General features: G+C 39.2%; 1 protein-coding gene across 4 annotated transcripts in view; it reads left to right on the forward strand.

The window, feature by feature from the left end:
* The window catches only part of LOC134539483 (glutamate receptor ionotropic, kainate 2), a 639,484-nt gene that overhangs the window by 552,211 nt on the left and 67,524 nt on the right, over window positions 1-19,749 (forward strand). For all 4 annotated transcript variants that reach the window (XM_063381555.1, XM_063381552.1, XM_063381553.1 and 1 more), the window contains exon 6: window positions 14,007-14,171. In XM_063381555.1, the coding sequence (XP_063237625.1) occupies window positions 14,007-14,171 (165 nt within the window). The remainder of the gene's footprint in view (window positions 1-14,006; window positions 14,172-19,749) is intronic.

Genomic DNA, 19,749 nt, shown 5'->3' on the forward strand with positions numbered 1-19,749 from the left:
ATCTGGCAACAGTGTTCGCCGTCTTCTCTGCGCTGCGGTCCCGGGGTGAACCAGGCTGTAGCCGCAGCAGCACCGCGGGGTCGATCTGGCAACAGTGTTCGCCGTCTCCTCTGCGCTGCGGTCCCGGGGTGAACCAGGCTGTAGCCGCAGCAGCACCGCGGGGTCGATCTGGCAACAGTGTTCGCCGTCTCCTCTGCGCTGCGGTCCCGGGGTGAACCAGGCTGTAGCCGCAGCAGCACCGCGGGGTCGATCTGGCAACAGTGTTCGCCGTCTCCTCTGCGCTGCAGTCCCGGGGTGAACCAGGCTGTAGCCGCAGCAGCACCGCGGGGTCGATCTGGCAAAAGTGTTCGCCGTCTCCTCTGCGCTGGGGTCCCGGGGTGAACCAGGCTGTAGCCGCAGCAGCACCGCGGGGTCGATCTGGCAACAGTGTTCGCCGTCTCCTCTGCGCTGCGGTCCCGGGGTGAACCAGGCTGTAGCCGCAGCAGCACCGCGGGGTCGATCTGGCAACAGTGTTCGCCGTCTCCTCTGCGCTGCGGTCCCGGGGTGAACCAGGCTGTAGCCGCAGCAGCACCGCGGGGTCGATCTGGCAACAGTGTTCGCCGTCTCCTCTGCGCTGCAGTCCCGGGGTGAACCAGGCTGTAGCCGCAGCAACACCGCGGGGTCGATCTGGCAACAGTGTTCGCCTTCTCCTCTGCGCTGCGGTCCCGGGGTGAACCAGGCTGTAGCCGCAGCAGCACCGCGGGTTCGATCTGGCAACAGTGTTCGCCGTCTCCTCTACGCTGCAGTCCCGGGGTGAACCAGGCTGTAGCCGCAGCAACACCGCGGGTTTGATCTGGCAACAGTGTTCGCCGTCTCCTCTGCGCTGCAGTCCCGGGGTGAACCAGGCTGTAGCCGCAGCAGCACCGCGGGGTCGATCTGGCAACAGTGTTCGCCGTCTCCTCTGCGCTGCGGTCCCGGTGTGAACCAGGCTGTAGCCGCAGCAGCACCGCGGGGTCGATCTGGCAACAGTGTTCGCCGTCTCCTCTGCGCTGCGGTCCCGGGGTGAACCAGGCTGTAGCCGCAGCAGCACCGCGGGGTCGATCTGGCAACAGTGTTCGCCGTCTCCTCTGCGCTGCGGTCCCGGGGTGAACCAGGCTGTAGCCGCAGCAACACCGCGGGGTCGATCTGGTAACAGTGTTCGCCGTCTCCTCTGCGCTGCGGTCCCGGGGTGAACCAGGCTGTAGCCGCAGCAGCACCGCGGGGTCGATCTGGCAACAGTGTTCGCCGTCTCCTCTGCGCTGCGGTCCCGGGGTGAACCAGGCTGTAGCCGCAGCAGCACCGCGGGGTCGATCTGGCAACAGTGTTCGCCGTCTTCTCTGCGCTGCGGTCCCGGGGTGAACCAGGCTGTAGCCGCAGCAGCACCGCGGGGTCGATCTGGCAACAGTGTTCGCCGTCTCCTCTGCGCTGCGGTCCCGGGGTGAACCAGGCTGTAGCCGCAGCAGCACCGCGGGGTCGATCTAGCAACAGTGTTCGCCGTCTCCTCTGCGCTGCGGTCCCGGGGTGAACCAGGCTGTAGCCGCAGCAGCACCGCGGGGTCGATCTGGCAACAGTGTTCGCCGTCTTTTCTGCGCTGCAATCCTGGGGTGAACCAGGCTGTAGCCGCAGCACCGCGGGGTCAGACGGACGGGCGACGAAGAGGAGGCACAGACGGAACAGGAAACAAGAGGTCTCACCGAGTCAGCCCCGCGGGCGCCGCGCAATTTGCCGGACGGGGGGAGGGGGGGGGAGGGGTTTGCGAGAGAGGATAATTCCTTAAGAGGCGACCTTTGAAACCCCATATTCCCTCTTGAGCCGCGACTGGAGATGGCTTCTTGATGTATAAAAAAATCAACACACACACAAAGACAGCACGAATTTATAGCATATCTTGTTTCTTGTTTTCTACCTTCCGTCCGCTACATTCGAGTTTTACCGAGTGCATGGCTCTAATTTAATTGTCTCTAATTGTATTTTTGAAGCATTTCATTTTTCCTCGGCACGTTCTTTGTTTGGATTAAAACATTTTAGAAAATATATACATATATATAAGATTAAATAATTTCGTTAATGCTAAACTTAATCTTTATATCAAGATTAATTTTGCATTCATATATTTTCCCCGCAGTTATTTTTTTAACATTATTTTTGACTTATATGTGGTTTCGCTTGCATAAAACAGAAGTTGGCAACGGTGCTAATATAAATGTATGCCAGACTCAAATGCACGTAGTAGTAAATTCGCAAAATATTTTTGACGTGATAACGTCTTATGAATCGATGAACGCCAGCTGCACGCCCGATAAAGTATGACTAATTGTCACGTTCCGCCTGAGCCGAGCGTGCAAGAACCAGCCAACCACCGTGCGAGAAAATCTTCTATAATATCAAACAGGTTAAGGCGGGCTTTTAAAAGCAGCAATCTTAAAAAAAATTGATTTATTTATCCAATTTCGTCATTTCAAATTAAAAATTTATTGACATTGATTTGATTCCAGTTTATTTCTATAACTAATTGTTCGTGATTATGTTTAAACAAATTATTTAAATTAAATTTGCAAAAACTGTAAATAATATTTGAAAATTAAAAAGTATTCCAATTTTTCATCAATGTTTTCTTATGACGTTATCACGTAAAATTATCGTCCGTAAACCGACTTTACAGACAACCCCACCTTTTTTTTCTAGAGAGATGATTTTCAAGCAGAGCCTTATGCGCCGAGGGTTGCATTCAACAACTCTGCTAGGTATTGCTGGGGCAGACACGTGGTCGGTTTGGAGGAGCTGGCTGGGTAGCAGACCAAGTATAATAAACCCGGCGTAGCATTTCCCACGTTCTTCTCCGTAGTCCCAATGACGGACTAAGAACAGGCGTAGTAAAATTTTGCAAAAAAAAAAAATGGTTGTCTGCAAAGTCGATTTACGGACGATAGTTTAACGTGACAACGTCATATCAATACATTGATAAAAATAATTGCATACTTTTATGAATAAAATGAAATCATTTTTATTGAATCATCACTATTTTGTATGGATACAAAGAAGGAGTGAAATGAAATCTACAATTTAATTGATAAATTTACTTTTATTTGCACTCATTAATTCAAATATTTTTATTACTTTAACGAAAAGATTATTTTAACTATAACTTTTATACATGTTTGCTATTTAACTTCTTCCAATCTGTGTTATTCTGTTAAGGATAGGTCGATGATAGGAAAAGTAGGAAACGAATGGGAGTGTTTCAAGTTTAATGTGCCTCGAAAAAGTCAAATCGATGGTTGTTCCAATCGAGTGGAAGAGAGATAGATGCGACGCAAGCGTACAATAAGCATAACGGTACACCGTGTAACGGGACAATGTGCGTAACGGGACACTTTTTCGTGAGTGCAGCCGGCGTTTATCTATTTATTAGACGTTGTCACGTCAAAAGGTAAAAGAAATTACCGTGACATGAATAACACAAGATTTTCAGCCAGAATAAAGTAAAGCATAAAACCGAATTCTATAAATAAATTTACAAATTTGCAGGCTCTAGCTTTTAAAGAATGTCTAATATGCTAGACATTCCAGTTTATTTCAGCTGCAGCTTTACTAGAGCTTTACTAGCTCAGGAAGATTTCTCTTTGCCCGGTTGTGTCCATAATGCATGTACACACATATACATTACGTAACGTTTTAATTTAAATTCATGACGAAGGTCGCAAGTTCGACAAGCAGTTAGTAAGTCAAAAGTTAATGTCTTTCGTCAGGTTAATAAATAATTTTAGGCCAAGTTATTTTGGATCAAAATGCATTAAGCCAAATGACGTCTAGAAAAAAATGACTTTAGGACAATTGATTTTAGACAAATTGACCATAGGCAGATTGACTTTAGAATAGTAGACTTTAGACTCAATTATTTTAGTTCCAATGACTTATGGCCAAATTTATTTAGGGTCGATGTTTTAGTGCCGAATCACTTTATGCCAAATGACTTCAGTAATTTTTTTTATTTTGGGCAGAGTTCCGTTTACAGACCAAGTTCTCTTCCTGCAATACCCTGAATGTACGTGCATTCTTTCCATTGTTGACTCGCTGTTTATTGAATTTCAAGAGGCGATTTTTATTTTACAATGAATACTCAAAGAAAATTTCTTCGCAGGTTTTAAGAATTTTTTTTTTTTACTTGTACTTTCTTACCTGAGAACGATTTTGAAAAAGAGCAGTTTTAAAAATTATCACTATTCAAAAAAATGATATTTGTCGACCGAACGCGAGAACAATTCTGTAATTGATTAATGGCACGCGTGAACAGACGCCACTTGGAGCATGTGAAGCTCTGGTTGTTGTCTGGTGTCTCGCGTGCTTTTTCATCGCCATGTGTTTGCTTGCGGCGGTGAGGACCGAGCGCATTTTGCTTGGATTTTCTCTCGGCTTCGTCAATCAACGGTTAGTTCCCTTTGCTTGGTTTCCTTTCAAAACAAGTACCAACCCTCTTCAAAACTCACTATGGGAATATCTCCATCGACCTCTCGCTGTTCGATTCACTCGCTGGAGAGAGAGAGAGAGAGAGAGAGAGAGAGAGAGAGAGAGAGAGCAGGAGAAGTTTCGCACCGTCAACATCTTCGAAGGGAGGTCTCCTTCAGTTTTCCCAAATTGCAGGAAAGGGGAGAAAGGAAGTGTATAAATAAGTCGGGCAGCTTTTGTAATGACGTTGCTTGCTTTCTTTGCGCGTGGAAAAGGCGTCTTGGAGTACTTATATTACTGTTTTAAAAAAAAAATTCCCCCCATTCTTTTTTTTTTTTGTGGCTTGGAAGCGGGTAAAGTAGGAAGTCAACTCCGCGTTGCCATTTCAGTATCTCCGGGCCCATTAGCAGGCAGTATCTCCAACTTAGTGCCGAGTTCCCGCGGCTTGTTGTCGTTAAAATGGTGCCAAAAAGGCCTTCAGACCCGCTCTGTCTCCGCAGATATTGTGCGAGTTCCGCGTCATCAAGTGGAGAAACTCAAGCAAACTAGAAGGTATGCAGTGTGAGAAGAAACTAACTTAGACTCTGCAGTTTCATAATGAGGGAAAAAAAATTGGTTGTCTGTAAAGTCGGTTTACGGGCGATAGTTTAACGTGACGTCATAACAAAACATTGATGAAATGATTGCATACTTTTATGAATAAAATTGAATAATTTTTATTGAATTATCACTATTTTGTATGGATACAAAGAAGGAGTGAAATGAAATCTACAATTTAATTGATAAATTTACTTTTTTTTGCACTCATTAATTCAAATATGTTTATTACTTTAACGAAGAGATTATTTTAACTATAACTTTTATACATGTTTGCTATTTAACTTCTTCCAATCTGTGTTATTCTGTTAAAGATAGGACGATGATTGGAAAAGTAGGAAACGAATGGGAGTGTTTCAAGTTTAATGTGCCTCGAAAAAGTCAAATTGATGGTTGTTCCAATCGAGAGGAAGAGAGATAGATGCGGCGCAAGCGTACAATGAGCGTAACGGGACACAGCGTAACGGGACAGTGTGCATAACGGGACACAGCCGGTGTTCATCGATTTATTTGAAGTTGTCGCGTCAAAAAATAATAATAATGTGAGAGCCAGTCTGTCAATACACGCCAGTGATGTGTAGCATCTGACCTCGGTAACGATCGAATTCATGTGTTCTCATGTTGCAAAATATCACCTATAATATGAAACTCAGACACGGAATTTAACGTTGAATTCTTTAAAATAATGCCTAGCGTGATAAATGTACGTCAATTGTGTTTTCAACTGCATTTTTAGGACGCGAATTTCGACTATTGAATCATTCAATTTGCAGAGCGAAAATTTTAAACTATGTAATGAAAACGGCCCTGATAAAAGCGAGAAAAAAAAAAGACTTGAAAAATTACTTAACCCTGACATTTTTTCGACAATGAGTTTTATGAAAGTACTGTCCGCCTTGTTACAATTCAGAAACCAGTTAATACTTTAGCTTGATGAGCTTTGATTCTCACCATCCGCCGCCAGATGGCAGCACCTTGGTTACACATTTCCGTTCCCTGCACTTCCGTCGCATTCACGGAAATTACTCCAACTAAATGCAGTGTACCGATAGCTAAGGTGTTACACGTCAAAAAATACTTCAAAACTTAACCATGACTTTTGGTGTCAAGTGCTTTTCAAGGTTGATGTACGCCTTTGATTTTTGAGCTTAAATATATATATTTTTTTTGTAACGAAAAGTTAAATTTATATAATAGTATTATTTTATTTTTTTATATATATGCATTACGTTGAAGGCTTAATAGAGCTACTGATGTGATTCCGAAACGACCAAGCCTGAGGCAGGACTCAAACTCAGACAACTAGAAGACAAAAAAAATGTATCTATTAAAAATCATTGCGTCAAATTTCTGATAATGATTTATGTTACTGGTTTCAGTTGAACAAAGTGTTTCTCTGCACTCAGCTGCATAGCGCACCATTTTTCCACATCAGTGTTCATATCAATAATAGTTATATCCTATACATTTTATTAAGTGTTGGGCTGTATTCTACAATGCGACATTTCTGGCGTTGGAGACAAATACTAATCACCATAAAACATATTGAACACTATGTAAACCACCAATTTAATATATTTGTTGACCTGGCTGGGGTAACTAGCCATTTATGACAATGATCTGGGTATCCTTTCAAGCTATGACAAGGATATTAAAAAAAGGTTCGTGTTGGTTTGATTTTAGAGCTTTTTTTATAATCCATGCGGCTTTTCCTGTTGATATGCGTTTGGAGTTGAGAAAGATATAAAAAAGACGACGGCGGCAATAAACGTAATATTTTACAAAAAAAATAAGATGTGTAGAGAGGTAGGCAACACAGAGGCTAGATTGTTGGAAGTCAAATAGTAATTTCAATGACAAAGTTGGAAAAAAAAACTTCGCAACGTCTGTGGAAAGACTGCAAAATGAGATTTTTACCCATTTCATTTCACATCGTCGCTAAAAGATAAACGGGGTGGAAACTAAAAATATTTCTACTTCTGCATTTCCAGGAAATCGCTGGGCAATAAATTTACCAAGATTCCTGCAGAAAGTAAGCCAAACGTAACTCTAGGAATAATAAAAAAACAAATAAAAAATACCGCGATTTTTTTCCTAACGCAACAAACAAAAAGAAAAGTTTCATAAAGTTCTACTCACTTTGAACCAATTTTTCGCTCTGTTGGCCACGTACTTCTGAGCTCACGTTTTATGATTTTGTTCGATGATTATTTTTTGTTATATTTTTTGATGTGAGGGTTTTCTTTTCTTTCAAAATAAAAATAATAGTAATTGTACTTCATTCATTCATCGCAAATTTTTTTGACGATTACCCTCAAACACCACACTTATTGCTAATTTTTTTTGACGTGGTAACGTCTTATAATTAGATGAACACCGCCTGCACGCTCGAAAAAGTATGACTCATTGTCACGTTCCGCCTGAGCCGAGCGTGCAAGAACCAGCCAACAACCTTGCGAGAAAATCTTGTATAATATCAAACAGGTTTAGGCGGCTTTTTAAAAGCAGCAATTTAAAATATTTGATTAATTTGTCCAATTTCGTCATTTCAAATTAACAATTTATTGACATTGATTTGATTTCAGTTTATTTCTATAACTAATTGTTCGTGATTATATTTAAACAAATTATTTATATTAAATTTGCAAAAAACTGTAAATAATATTTTAAAATTAAAAAGTATGCAATTTTTCATCAATGTTTTCTTATGACGTTATCACGTAAAATTATTGTCCATAAACCGACTTTACAGACAACCCCCTTTTTTTGTTTGTTTTTTCGCTATGGAGACATCAAAACAGTCTCGTTTCCCCTTGCTCCTATAGTCGCTAGGAATGTTTCTACCTTGACATAGTTTTTTTCTGGCGAATCACAGACTTTTTTAACACAATAGTTGCGTTATCATTCGCCCAGTCGAAATCAGAGCGAGATTATTCCGCTTGTCAGAGACCAGCAAGTAAATGTTTTCTTAAAAGTCAACCTAAATCTATTCACTCTGTAACCCGACCTGTAACCATGCTCTTAGCCATGTGTATCAACCCCGAGAAAGCAGTCAAACTTCCCCGTCGTTAATCACCGTTTGTAATTACAGAGCAAAAAGTTGCTTTGATGACTGTTTATGGGGAGCAACTCTTATTGCCGAGACTGAGTCATAGTGTTGAAGTAGTTTCGGTCCTATCGGCTAGATAGTAGCTTTGATAATTTATTACTAACCAAACTACATTGATTTTGAGAATGAATAATGCATCAGCCATCATCAGGCAGTCATACAAGTGAAAATTAATTCTCTTATTTGGTAGCTTACAAGGAATAATGCATCTCCTACTCATTTATTTGAAACATGTTTTTATTTTTTTAATCCAAAACAGTAATAAGTGTTTTTGCACAGTTTAAATTTCTTCTACTGTGCAATTAGTCGTCAAGTAGTTAAATTATTATAAAGCTAACTTTGAACCAATCTTCAGAATACATTTTTCTATTAGTTGTCGGCCCACCCAACATATAGTGTGACATGACGCGCAGAACATGTATTCAGTTACCACTGAAGTGTTTGAAGGAAACCGGGTTGGCCTGGGAGAATCCATCCCCTGTCCCATTGTTTTAAATCATATACCTTCGAATCTGATGACCTGACTGTCAAATAAAGACTACCCATTTAAATTAATAAAATACATAATAAATATAAATATCCCAAACAATGGCAGACACTCTTTCCGTAACTAAGAAGTTATTTATGCAACACATTGAAAATGTATGCCTTAAATGACATCATTAAAAATAATAGGGTAAATATGTAGTTGGGCGATATTTTCTAAAAAAAAAAAAAATTATTTCAGAAAATACTTTTATTGTATGCTTTTCAACTTTCTCTTTTCATAAAACCCGGCGGAGATAATAAATTCCAAATACTTTAGGAGATATTGAATTTTTTAATTTTAATCACAATACCTGTGCATGCATGCTTCGTTTATCATTGTTTCTTGTTTACGAGTATCAATTTTTTTTATTGGAGAATGTTGTCACGTGAACTTAGGTGAGTTTTTAACGTTTCAAATTTTAATGTTTTATTTTTGTTATTTGGATATTGTTGCGCAAATAATAAGTAAAATAAAATTACTTGAGTTCCTACTGTTCATCCTTTGTCCCGGTTTGTTAGGTCAGGTCAGTTACATTATAAATACTCTAAAACTAAACAACCATTAAAATTAATTCATATTATTTTTAATGTCCGCATAGTTTGAAAGTATTTATACCTAATGTAACTGACCTCACCTAATCGACCATTTTAATTAATAAGGCATTCACGAACACACGGCAAAATAAAAAATTGCGGCGGTCGAATGATTGCACAGGTCTTGTATTGCAAAATAAGAACGGCGATATCTCCTAAAGTATTTGTAATTTCTTATCTCCGCCGGATTTTATGAAAAGAGGAAGTTAAAAAGCATAGAATAAAAGTATTTTTGGAATTTGAAATTTTTTTTGGCAAATATCGCCCAACTACATATTTACCCCATTATAATAAATGACGCTAAAATGAGAACGAACCGTCCAATCCCTTTTATCCTCTGGATAGCAAAACATTTTTTGTTGTTGTAATGATGATTAACGGTCATTCCTGGCTGATGTGTTGTTAACAGCTTTGTTTAGCTATAGGTACTCACCTAATGATGGCGTTTTTACGATGTTTACTAGCGAGCATATTTCATGCTATTAAACAAATTTGTATTACTAGTTACAGTTGAGGTTTGTTTTGCTAGTCAATTGAAAACCAGCATGTATTTAAGTTTAAAACAGGCAACCACTCCATTACTTAATACCTCCATGCTCATATTAAGAAAAAAAAATCATTCAAAATCAATATATTGTTTTAAGTCGCTTATTAGCTTTAACGCTTCAAGTCCATTCGTACATGGAGTTTATCAAATGAATGTGTGTATCATGGTGTACCTACATTTTAGTGAACATCATACTTTATGGCTATAAAATTAAAATAATAATACTATTATTGACTAGTATAAAATAATTATACAATAATATTATAATTGTAGCATAATATTATTACAAAAAAATTGGTTGAAATAATAATTAGATGTTTCTTAGGAATTGGCAAAGTGTGACTGAAAGTATCAATAAGTAATTTACTTGGCTGTTTTTTTACGATGAATATTTCACAGCATGAAATTGTTTTTTAATAACTGGCCGGCGGCCGCTAAGCCATGCGGTAAAATACGAGGGGAGAGCCAGGGCTCTCATTGGACAACAAATACTGTGTAATGGATTAAACATGGCCGCAGATCGCGCTCCGTGGAACTGAATTGAAAACACGTGAATGGCTGGACGATCGCAGCTAGCTGCATAAATCACGCAGCTGATAATTTGCCAAAAACTCCCTGCACAATACCAATTAACAACACGGGCATCGTTCGAGGGAGGTAAATTATTTATGTGCCTTGTCATTGAAAAAAAAAAAATATTACGTAACAAAAAAATAGACACCCTATAATTTCGGATTATATTTCTGTAACAATGCTACGAGTCAAAAAATATGTACTGAGTGTTACCACTACACAGAAAAAAAATGTTTTCTGTAATATCATAAAAGTTTATCTTTGGAAACCATTTGCCAAGAAATAGTTTGTTATACTACAAGTAAGATATTGTATTTTGTACAACACATGGCGATGGTTATTTTTGCATATTTCAAATACGTTTCTCGTGATAATTCTCAGCATTTTCTTACGAAATTGGTGCATGATTTTATATTTTTATTAAAGTTTTCATTCCAGAATATTTTCTTTTTGAACAGTGGAAAAAAATAATTAAATATTTTATGATTGGCCTAATATTTTTATTTATGATACAGAGCATTTCCATCAGTTATTTATTAGATATTTTTATAATGTATTTTTAACAAGGGTAAGTAAGAACAAACTTTAAAAAAATTAACAAAGTTTAATTTTCATTTTCAGATAATCTAAATATTGTTATTTTAACTTTTCTTTCCGTATTCAAACATATTTAACTTATCCTGACAACTTATTAGCCATGTTCAATTTAAAATTTGTTACGTTTAATAAATTTTACTTTGCCAAAAAAATTAAGAAGGCTTAAATTCAACACATTCTTTACATTGAAAATAATTATTGCACGTTAATCGTGACAGAGAAAGTTTGAACAAATTCAAGTCACGAAATGATCAAATCAAAATAAAGTCCACCATGCATACGATGGCAATATAAATAAATATATATATTTTGAAGCAGTCGTGGACAGAAACTGTTTTTTTTTTTGTTTTTTTTTTCCCGCGAACTGGTTTAACGGGTCAGCGACTAAAATACGTTCACACTGGACGCATTTGCGTGGGGAAGATTCCACGCACCGTTACGTTGTTATTTTTTTCATTATTATTATTATTATTATTATTATTTCCCGCCCCTGGACGCGAGCAGTGTGGCCGGCAAAAATAAATTAAATAAATAAACTGTTCTAAAAAAAACTGTGGGGAAAGAGAAGGAAGGGTCAATTCGCGCGGTTCCCCCCCAGTTTTCCGCGGGTCGTTTCCGCCCCGCAGATTTCCACCCGGCGAGGCATGTGCCTACCCCCACCCCAACCCCCCCCCCCCTTTTTTTTTAGACCATCTAGCCTCTCGTAGCCTTCGCCGAAAGCGCCCCCTGGCGGTAATTATCCTGTATTTACTGTCCGCACGTCTGGCCGCGGGGCGCCTGGTTCGCGCGTGTCCCGCCAGATGTCGCTAGCGGCGCGTCACGTCACAACCCGCGGCTGCGCGCGCATGCGGGTCGTCACCTATATATACACACGCACGCGCGCGCACACCAGCTGCAGTGCCCGGCGTTGCCCGCAAATAAACAGGAGGGAAGTAAAGACGTGCGACTCTTACAGTTGGAACTGAAACCGTGTTTCACGCGACATGGGTCGCTATCTGTTGGGCGGGCCCATAACTACCAGCAAATGAAAAAATCGGAATAGAGGTTCTCATACAAAGTTTTTTTTAAATGTCTCTTTATTTTAAAAAGAGTATACAAAAGGTTATTTCCATGACACAATAAACAATAAAAACAGATATTTACAATATGATATACATGGCACTGGGCCCCTCCCAACACAAGAGTCCTTGGGGGCTGGTGATTTATGAGCGGTTAATACATTTTTTTTTTTTGTTATATTAAGTTATCTCCTTGGCGGCGCAAAACTAATTTAATCGATGCGAAAATATACTTAATGATATTTTGTAATAAAACGTCGTGTAATAATTAAAGGAGTAGGAGGTGCGAAAACTCATTTGTATTACACACCACAAAATTGATTTTCACTGGTTTGTTTGCCTGATAATAGCTTAAAACATTACTTCTCCTAATAAATTAATGTAGTTATGTCAGCAATATATTATGAAAACTTCTATCTAGTGGACGGGCCCATAACTACTTCAAAAAAACTAGGTCTCAGTCTCGGTAATTATAGTTTCTCCCCCATAGTTGCCCGGGTCGAGCACAGGGTGAAGAGACTTTTTTTTATTTATATTTAGACGAGGATTGTCTTCTTAATTTGAACGTCAATTTTGCAAAACGACTTCGGCATTTTTTTTTTAATTGGAGTTGTTGTTACTGTGATTAGTAATTATTGGGTGGGTTTCAAAATTGAATAACGTTAACAGTCCGAAATGCTGGATGTCGATATGATTAACCATTACACTTTTGTTGGTATGCGAATGACATTTGTGTCACACGCAACTACGCTATCTTTGGACGTTTCGTCTGTCGATTTGGAGAAGCAGCGGCATCAACGACAACATTGCTTTTGTTTTAATTATGTGCAACCAAAATCAAGTAGGAGGATAAGAAGTTGCCATAACCTTACTATATGACCGTGTGGTGGGCATAGATAAATCACACACGATAACTTATGATTTTCTGTTATAAAAATGAATCAACCCACGGCTATCGGTTGAACGATATAGAAGTTGATGCGCTGCAGTGCGATCTAGCGGCGAATTAAAAAAAATGGATAGCATAAAAAAAACATGAAAAAATACTTTGATGTGCCAACTTTCAAGGTGATCGGTCAATCGGTGGCGTAGTTTATCAAAGTCATGCATACCAACATCCTCATCTTATACATATTTATTTTTTTTTCCTTTATGGCTTGGCTCCGCCTGCGTGGACACGCAACACGCAATCCCGCACGACAGGTGTGGTCAGCGGGCTTGCCTAACGCACGCGCCAGGCGCAGTTAAGTTACCTCCCGCAGGGCTCGGATTGTTCTATGCACAATTATCCAATAATCTATGAGTAGAGACCTGCAAAATTCGCGGTTTCGATGGCCTTCAGGATAGACTGCACATACCCCTGTACACTCGGGCAAATAACGCAAGTTCGTTGGCTGCCGACTCGTAAGTCGTCTCAGCTGGTTTGTCTGTGATTCGATCCTTCTTTGGTTGAGGGTTTATAACTGGTTGAGATTCGTCCAGATGAACAGTAAGCCAATAGCAAAATTATCTGAGAGGTATGTGTGTTTTAATTCTAGCCTATCACCAAATGAATCCGCGAATTTTGCAGGTCTCTAAGACGGTATCACTAGAGACCCGTAAAATTCGCGGAATCATTTCGCGATAGGATAGAGTCCAAATACTTTTAACATTATTTTGCTTCAGTGATTGGGTCACAGTTTATCTGAAGGACTCGGGGCCAATGAAAAATATTTTAACAGAAGAATTAGCGAATCACGAACATTCCAGTCAACAGGTGTTACGAGTCGGTAACCAATCAGCAGATGTAATTTGCACGAGTGCATGGAGGATCATGGAGTCTATCCTTTAGGGATTATAAATCGTAAATTTCACGGGTCTCTAGTTATCGCGTTAAAAGAGAGAACGGTGCGGATGAAGGGAGGGGGGTCGGTGGAGCTTTGACGCAGGGGCGTTGCAGGACATCGAGACGTTCGACCTGGAGGACTTCAAGTACAACTCGGTGAACATGACGGCGTTCCGGCTGGTGGACGTGGACAGCCGCAAGGTGGCGGATGCGCTGGAGCAGATGGAGAAGTTCCAGCCCATCGGCAGCGCCATCCTCAACCGCAGCGGCGTCATACAGGTAGCTGCGTGCCCACACGTCCTCCGGGGCTTGATTGTGCATGCTGTGTTCATGCAGTGGTACATAACCAGACATCTTCAAGGAGAGAGGTGATGTAAGTATTGTGAACATTTAAGTCGTGGCGGCAAATAGTTACAAAACCCGACATCCTCAACCGCAGCTGGGTCAAGGATAGCTACATACCCAGACGTCCTCTGGAGCTATCTTGTGCATATTGTATCATCTTTGAATGATTTGTGCAATGGGAGTGCGTGATTTTGATCTAGGCTTTTGGACATAACGCCATTGCTAAGCACTAGACGTTTCGGGAACTGCTATCTGCTCCCGTCCTCAGGCAGAGACGCACATGGTACGAAAATACAGGTGCGACTGAGTAAGGGCTGGAAAAATGAGGGTATTTATCAGAAAATGGATTACATCTTGCTCAGCCAATGGCAGACAAGCTGACTCCCCATTGGCTGTGCACCATGAAGTTAAAGGGGATTGGTTATGGTAGGTTGAGTTGAATCTTTGATTTTCCTTTTTATTTTTTTTGTGTATATTGTGTACATGCAATGGTACATAACCAGAGGGCCCGGTAATCGAACCCAGGACACGTTACTTACAATCTATAAACTTCGACTACTAAGGGTTTTTTTCAAAATGATAACGATATTAAAAAGTTTACCCCGTCAAATGATTCTCTCTTACGTACGGTCAAATTGGTCGATGAAATTGCGACCAAGTAAGCTTATTATAAGATGTGTGATACTATTTTTTCCCTTTTTTTCACACTTAAAGATAAGTAGAAAATGGATATCCATCATCCAGAAATATTGCAGCTGTACTTCTGCTTAATTCGTTGGCCATACCGCAATAATTTACAGATGGTATATAATATGAGAGTCAATAATTAATTTTCGTCGTTTGACAGAAGAATAAAAAAAAACAAAACCTACATTAATTTTGCTAATTTGCGCTATTTTACCAACTAAGCTACCATTTGCAGAGATCCTCTATTATATAACTGAAGTTCGTAAATTCTTTGAAATAATTATGTCTATTTAAAATCGGTGCTCTAATAACTTTTCGATCTTGTATGTTGTGTTCGTCGATGTAACACATTCATGTATTGAAGAGGTCTATGAGTCCATCCCAAAGTTCTTACAAACACTTACCTAATGAATTGATTGGGGGGGGGGGCAGAGGGTCGATAAGCAAGTGATCCAGAAAAGTTTTTCATCTTTGCGGTTCTATCATTGCCTCGGGCTTTTCTGCAATAATTCACAATTGAACTGTCGTGTCTGCCACCAATGGCTTCGCCAAGTTTTCCTTGGAAAGTGAAGCTCCCAAGTAGCAAAACAGTCTACTTGAGTTTGCCTTAGTTATCACGAAACTCAAACAGATCCAGAGTTTAGATTTAAAGGAAAGTTTGCCGAGCTCTTCTCTGAACACACTTCCCCCTTGCATGAAATTTGAATGAGGCAGGGATTAACGGATTTTTTCCAAGTCCAATTTTCTTTTTTCCCTGATAACTTCATCATATATTAATCAGATTCGTTTGGAGAGATAATAAAAAAAACTTACGAAAAGTGCGCGCTTACGAAATATCTCTTTCTTTTTTTTCTGGCAGAAAAAGTGATGGAATTCTATAATCTTAGCTATTGGGAAAAAACAAAATTCCCTCTGGGACCCTCTAAGGACGAATCAATCACTCAACTGTCTGCAAATGCCTTTATTGTACCTTTTTTTTTAAGTTATCTTAACCCAGCTGTGTTAAAGTGACCAATGATCATTAAGTGGGTAAATATTTTTTTAAAGCGTATTTATGGATATGTATGAAGTATTTCCATAGGAATATTTTAAATAAAAGTTTCCCCTTTGCAATAATCTTTCAAACAAGGTATATGAGATGACTGGCAGATCGCGGACAAGCGCATGAGAGAATCTGAGAGTTAGCAGACGTCTATGACATTCATGTTTTTCACTGTTTCCCATAGAAAAACTTAAGAGTAGGAAAGGGCAAATATCAGTTGAAGACAAAGTTTAGATTACTAGAGAACATATATAATTTCGGGGGAAAGTATTTAGTCAGAAAAATAAAACAACACAGGCGATCACGGTTGACTGACAACGTCGAGACAATTTCAACATTAACACGACAACAGCGCAGTTGCAACCCGACGATGAAACCAAACACACAACCCGGATCACACGGACGAGCACGGTAAGATTTCTGTACAGAAAAATATTTTCTGTACTTTTACAAAAGACTCCTTTGAAAACCAGCTGCCAAGAAATAGTTTTTAATACTAGTAGAAATATATTGTAAATTTGTACAACACACGATTATGATTATTTTTTTCATACATAAAATACGTTTTTCGAGATAATAACTGAGTATATCTTTAAAAATTGGCACATAATTGTATATTTTAATTCAAGTTTCATTCAAGCAAAAACATTTTAAACCATGATAAATATATTTTAATATTGAATAATTTATTTGACTTTATTTTATTGATTGTCCTTATTCATGTGAGCAGTTAATACTGGGAATCTATTCAGGAAACGGATTATAAATAACTTCAATTATTGGAGGTACTGGGACAACACAAAGCATAAGCGGCCGGGTTAGAATCCGATCCCAGTAATTACTGCAAACACTACTTGGCAGTGATATAGTTGTTATTATTTAAATGTAAAATTTTACAAGTATCTCTAATTTTACATGAGTATTACCGTTCCATTTACAAAGAAAATTTTCAATGTGTGACGAAAAACTTGTGACGTTTCGGTAACTGACATCTGCTCCCGTTTTCAGTCTGTGCCAATTAGAGATTTAAAGAACTAAAACATTTTGTCTTTTGAGGATTTTTTTTTAATGGTTGTGATCAATTCCAAATTTTATTTCTATACTAAACCTCAATTACTCCAATGGGGGAAATAATTGTATATTCTAGTCACTATTAACATCAAGAATTCCATTTTAAAAATTTGTATGCATTAACAAATCCAGATTAATGTCTAAAATCTGTTGAAACCAATATGGCGTCTAAGTTCATATATCTCCCACTTAAAAGGGCCCGCCTATTCAGGGATGTATTTGTGTTCGTGAGGCGGAATGATAAGCACGGTGTTTCCCCTAAGTGTCAGTCTGTGAACCGGCGCAGTCTTATCGTCGGGCATTAAGGGAACTATTAAAATTTGTGCGGTTACCATAACATTATATGGCGTAGAAATGAAGATAAAGGTTTTAATTCGTGTACTTTGAGTGCTTCCAAGATTATGCACGGGGCGTTTCGTGTCTAAAAATCATTGTGAAAACACGCGTTTTGGCTTTTTTTTCCCACTCTTTTATGAATACAGTTTGAAAACTAAATACGGAAGCAGAAATATTCGTTCGCTTTTGGCGTATTTTTTTAACGCTTGCCGTGAACAGACGGCAGTCTTCAAATGGAGCGCAGTTTCTTCCTGAAGCTCTGCACACCGCATGTAAGCCCAGGCAGGCGGGGTTCAAGCACGGAGTATTGTCACGGCAATCTTGCTGCAATATTTTCCCGCAACCTGGAAACGTACATAGAAAAAAGAAAATTTCCCGTGCTTTAAAAAAAAAAAAGATTCCTTTGAAAAACCAGTTCCCATGAAATAGTTTGTACTCCTGCAAGACAGAAGTAGTATATAATAGCCGGTCCTGAAACTGGCTTCTGGCTGTGGTGCTGTGTGTCCTTTCCGCTATCTTGGATTGTGACGTCACGGCGGCCATCTTGGATGACCTTGACCTTGACCTTTGACCTTGACCTGGAATTTGATCCTCAAAAATCGCCAAAAATGACCAAAATTGGGCAAAAATGGCCCAAAATTCCTCAAAAATCGCCATAATTTCAATTTTTTTGAAAAAAATTTCCGCCAAAAAATCTCAAATAATTCCACAGTTCAAAAATTAGGATTTCTAAAATCCTCAAAAGTCGCTTTGCCCTAGAAAAAACGAAAACTCCTAAAAGCGGCTTAAAACTCCTAAGAGCTAGCCGCTTATAAGCCGCCGACCTTGAAAATAAGGATGTCATGGCAGCCATATTGGATTATGACGTCACCGTTGCTATTTTCGTTACGCCCGCCATCTTGAAAATCCGCAATTTTTATGTTAGAAAATCGGGAAAATTTTTAAAAATCATTAAAAAATTAAATAATCGAATTAAATAAAAATCTTAAAAACCACTGTTGGACTTATCGTTACGGTCGCCATCTTGGATTATATAAATGTTGCAATTTTCGTTACGCCCGCCATCTTGAAAATCCGCAATTTTTCTGTTAGAAAATCGTGAAAATTTTTAAAAATCATTAAAAAAATTATTTAATCGAATAAATAATAAAAATCTTAAAAACCACTGTTCCAGTTATCGTTACGGTCGCCATCTTGGATTATATAAATGTTGAATATTTCGTTACACCCGCCATCTTGGTTGAGTACCATGTCATTCTTACACTTTACGTTACGACCACCATATTGGATCCTATTAATGTTGCAATTATCGTTATGGACGCCATCTTGAAATTTAGACGCCATCTTGGAAATCCGTAATTTTTATGTTAGAAAATCGGGATAAATTCCAAAATTCATCAAAAAATTAATGTATTTGAATTCTGTTTGATTATATCGATGTACGTCCTTGGTTCGAAACCGGTGAGGGCAAAAAATAAAAAATAAAATCAGATCCTTCCTCCACAGAAGCCACCTACAGACTGACCTACCACAACCAATAACTAGGTATTTACCATCAGCTGGTATGACATCATGTCCGCCATCTTGTCTTTGTCCGCTGGAGGGAACCATCTTGTTTTCGTCTGCTAGAGTGTGCTGGAGTCATGTTAGTATAATGTTCCGTTCTCCATAACTTTGATCTTGACCTTGAACTTTGACCTTGACCTTGGACTTTAACCTTGACCTTGATATTTGACCTTGGACTTTGACCTTGACCTTAAACCTTGAACCTTGACCTTGGCCTTTGACCTTGAGCTTGAACTTTGACCTTGACCTTGAAATTTGACTTTGACCTTGACGTCCATCATGGATTCGACATTTTATGTTCAGTACATGCTACCAGGAACTACCACATGCTAGTGGTCATTGCCATCATCTTGTTTTCGTCTGCTGGAGGGGTATCCATATTGTGTGTACTCGTCTTACCAAAATGTTAGTTTTATTCTAACCTGTTAAAGTGCAGTAATCATTTATTATTACCGAGGTGCCCGCCATCTTGAAATTTGGCCGCCATCTTGAAATCATGTAATTATTTAGCTATAAATGCGGGAAAAATTCCAAAATTCATCAAAAAAATCACTCATTAATTTACATATTGAATCGATGGATCCCTGTCCACGGTTCGATTCTTGACCAGTGACAGTTGTAACTAAATATTAAATAAATTTTAGATTCTGTTTTCCATTACCTTTCACAGAGTTTATTAATCATTCGCTCTACGAAAATCAACTCAAGTCAATATTCCTCACCAACGAATTAATACAGTACCGCTATGCATTACATGAAAGTCTAATTGTTCAATAATCGGAATAACCTATAAGCCGTTCATGTACAAAG

The sequence above is a fragment of the Bacillus rossius genome, chromosome 15 (assembly GCF_032445375.1).
Source record: "Bacillus rossius redtenbacheri isolate Brsri chromosome 15, Brsri_v3, whole genome shotgun sequence".
Taxonomy (NCBI): Eukaryota; Metazoa; Arthropoda; class Insecta; order Phasmatodea; family Bacillidae; genus Bacillus; species Bacillus rossius.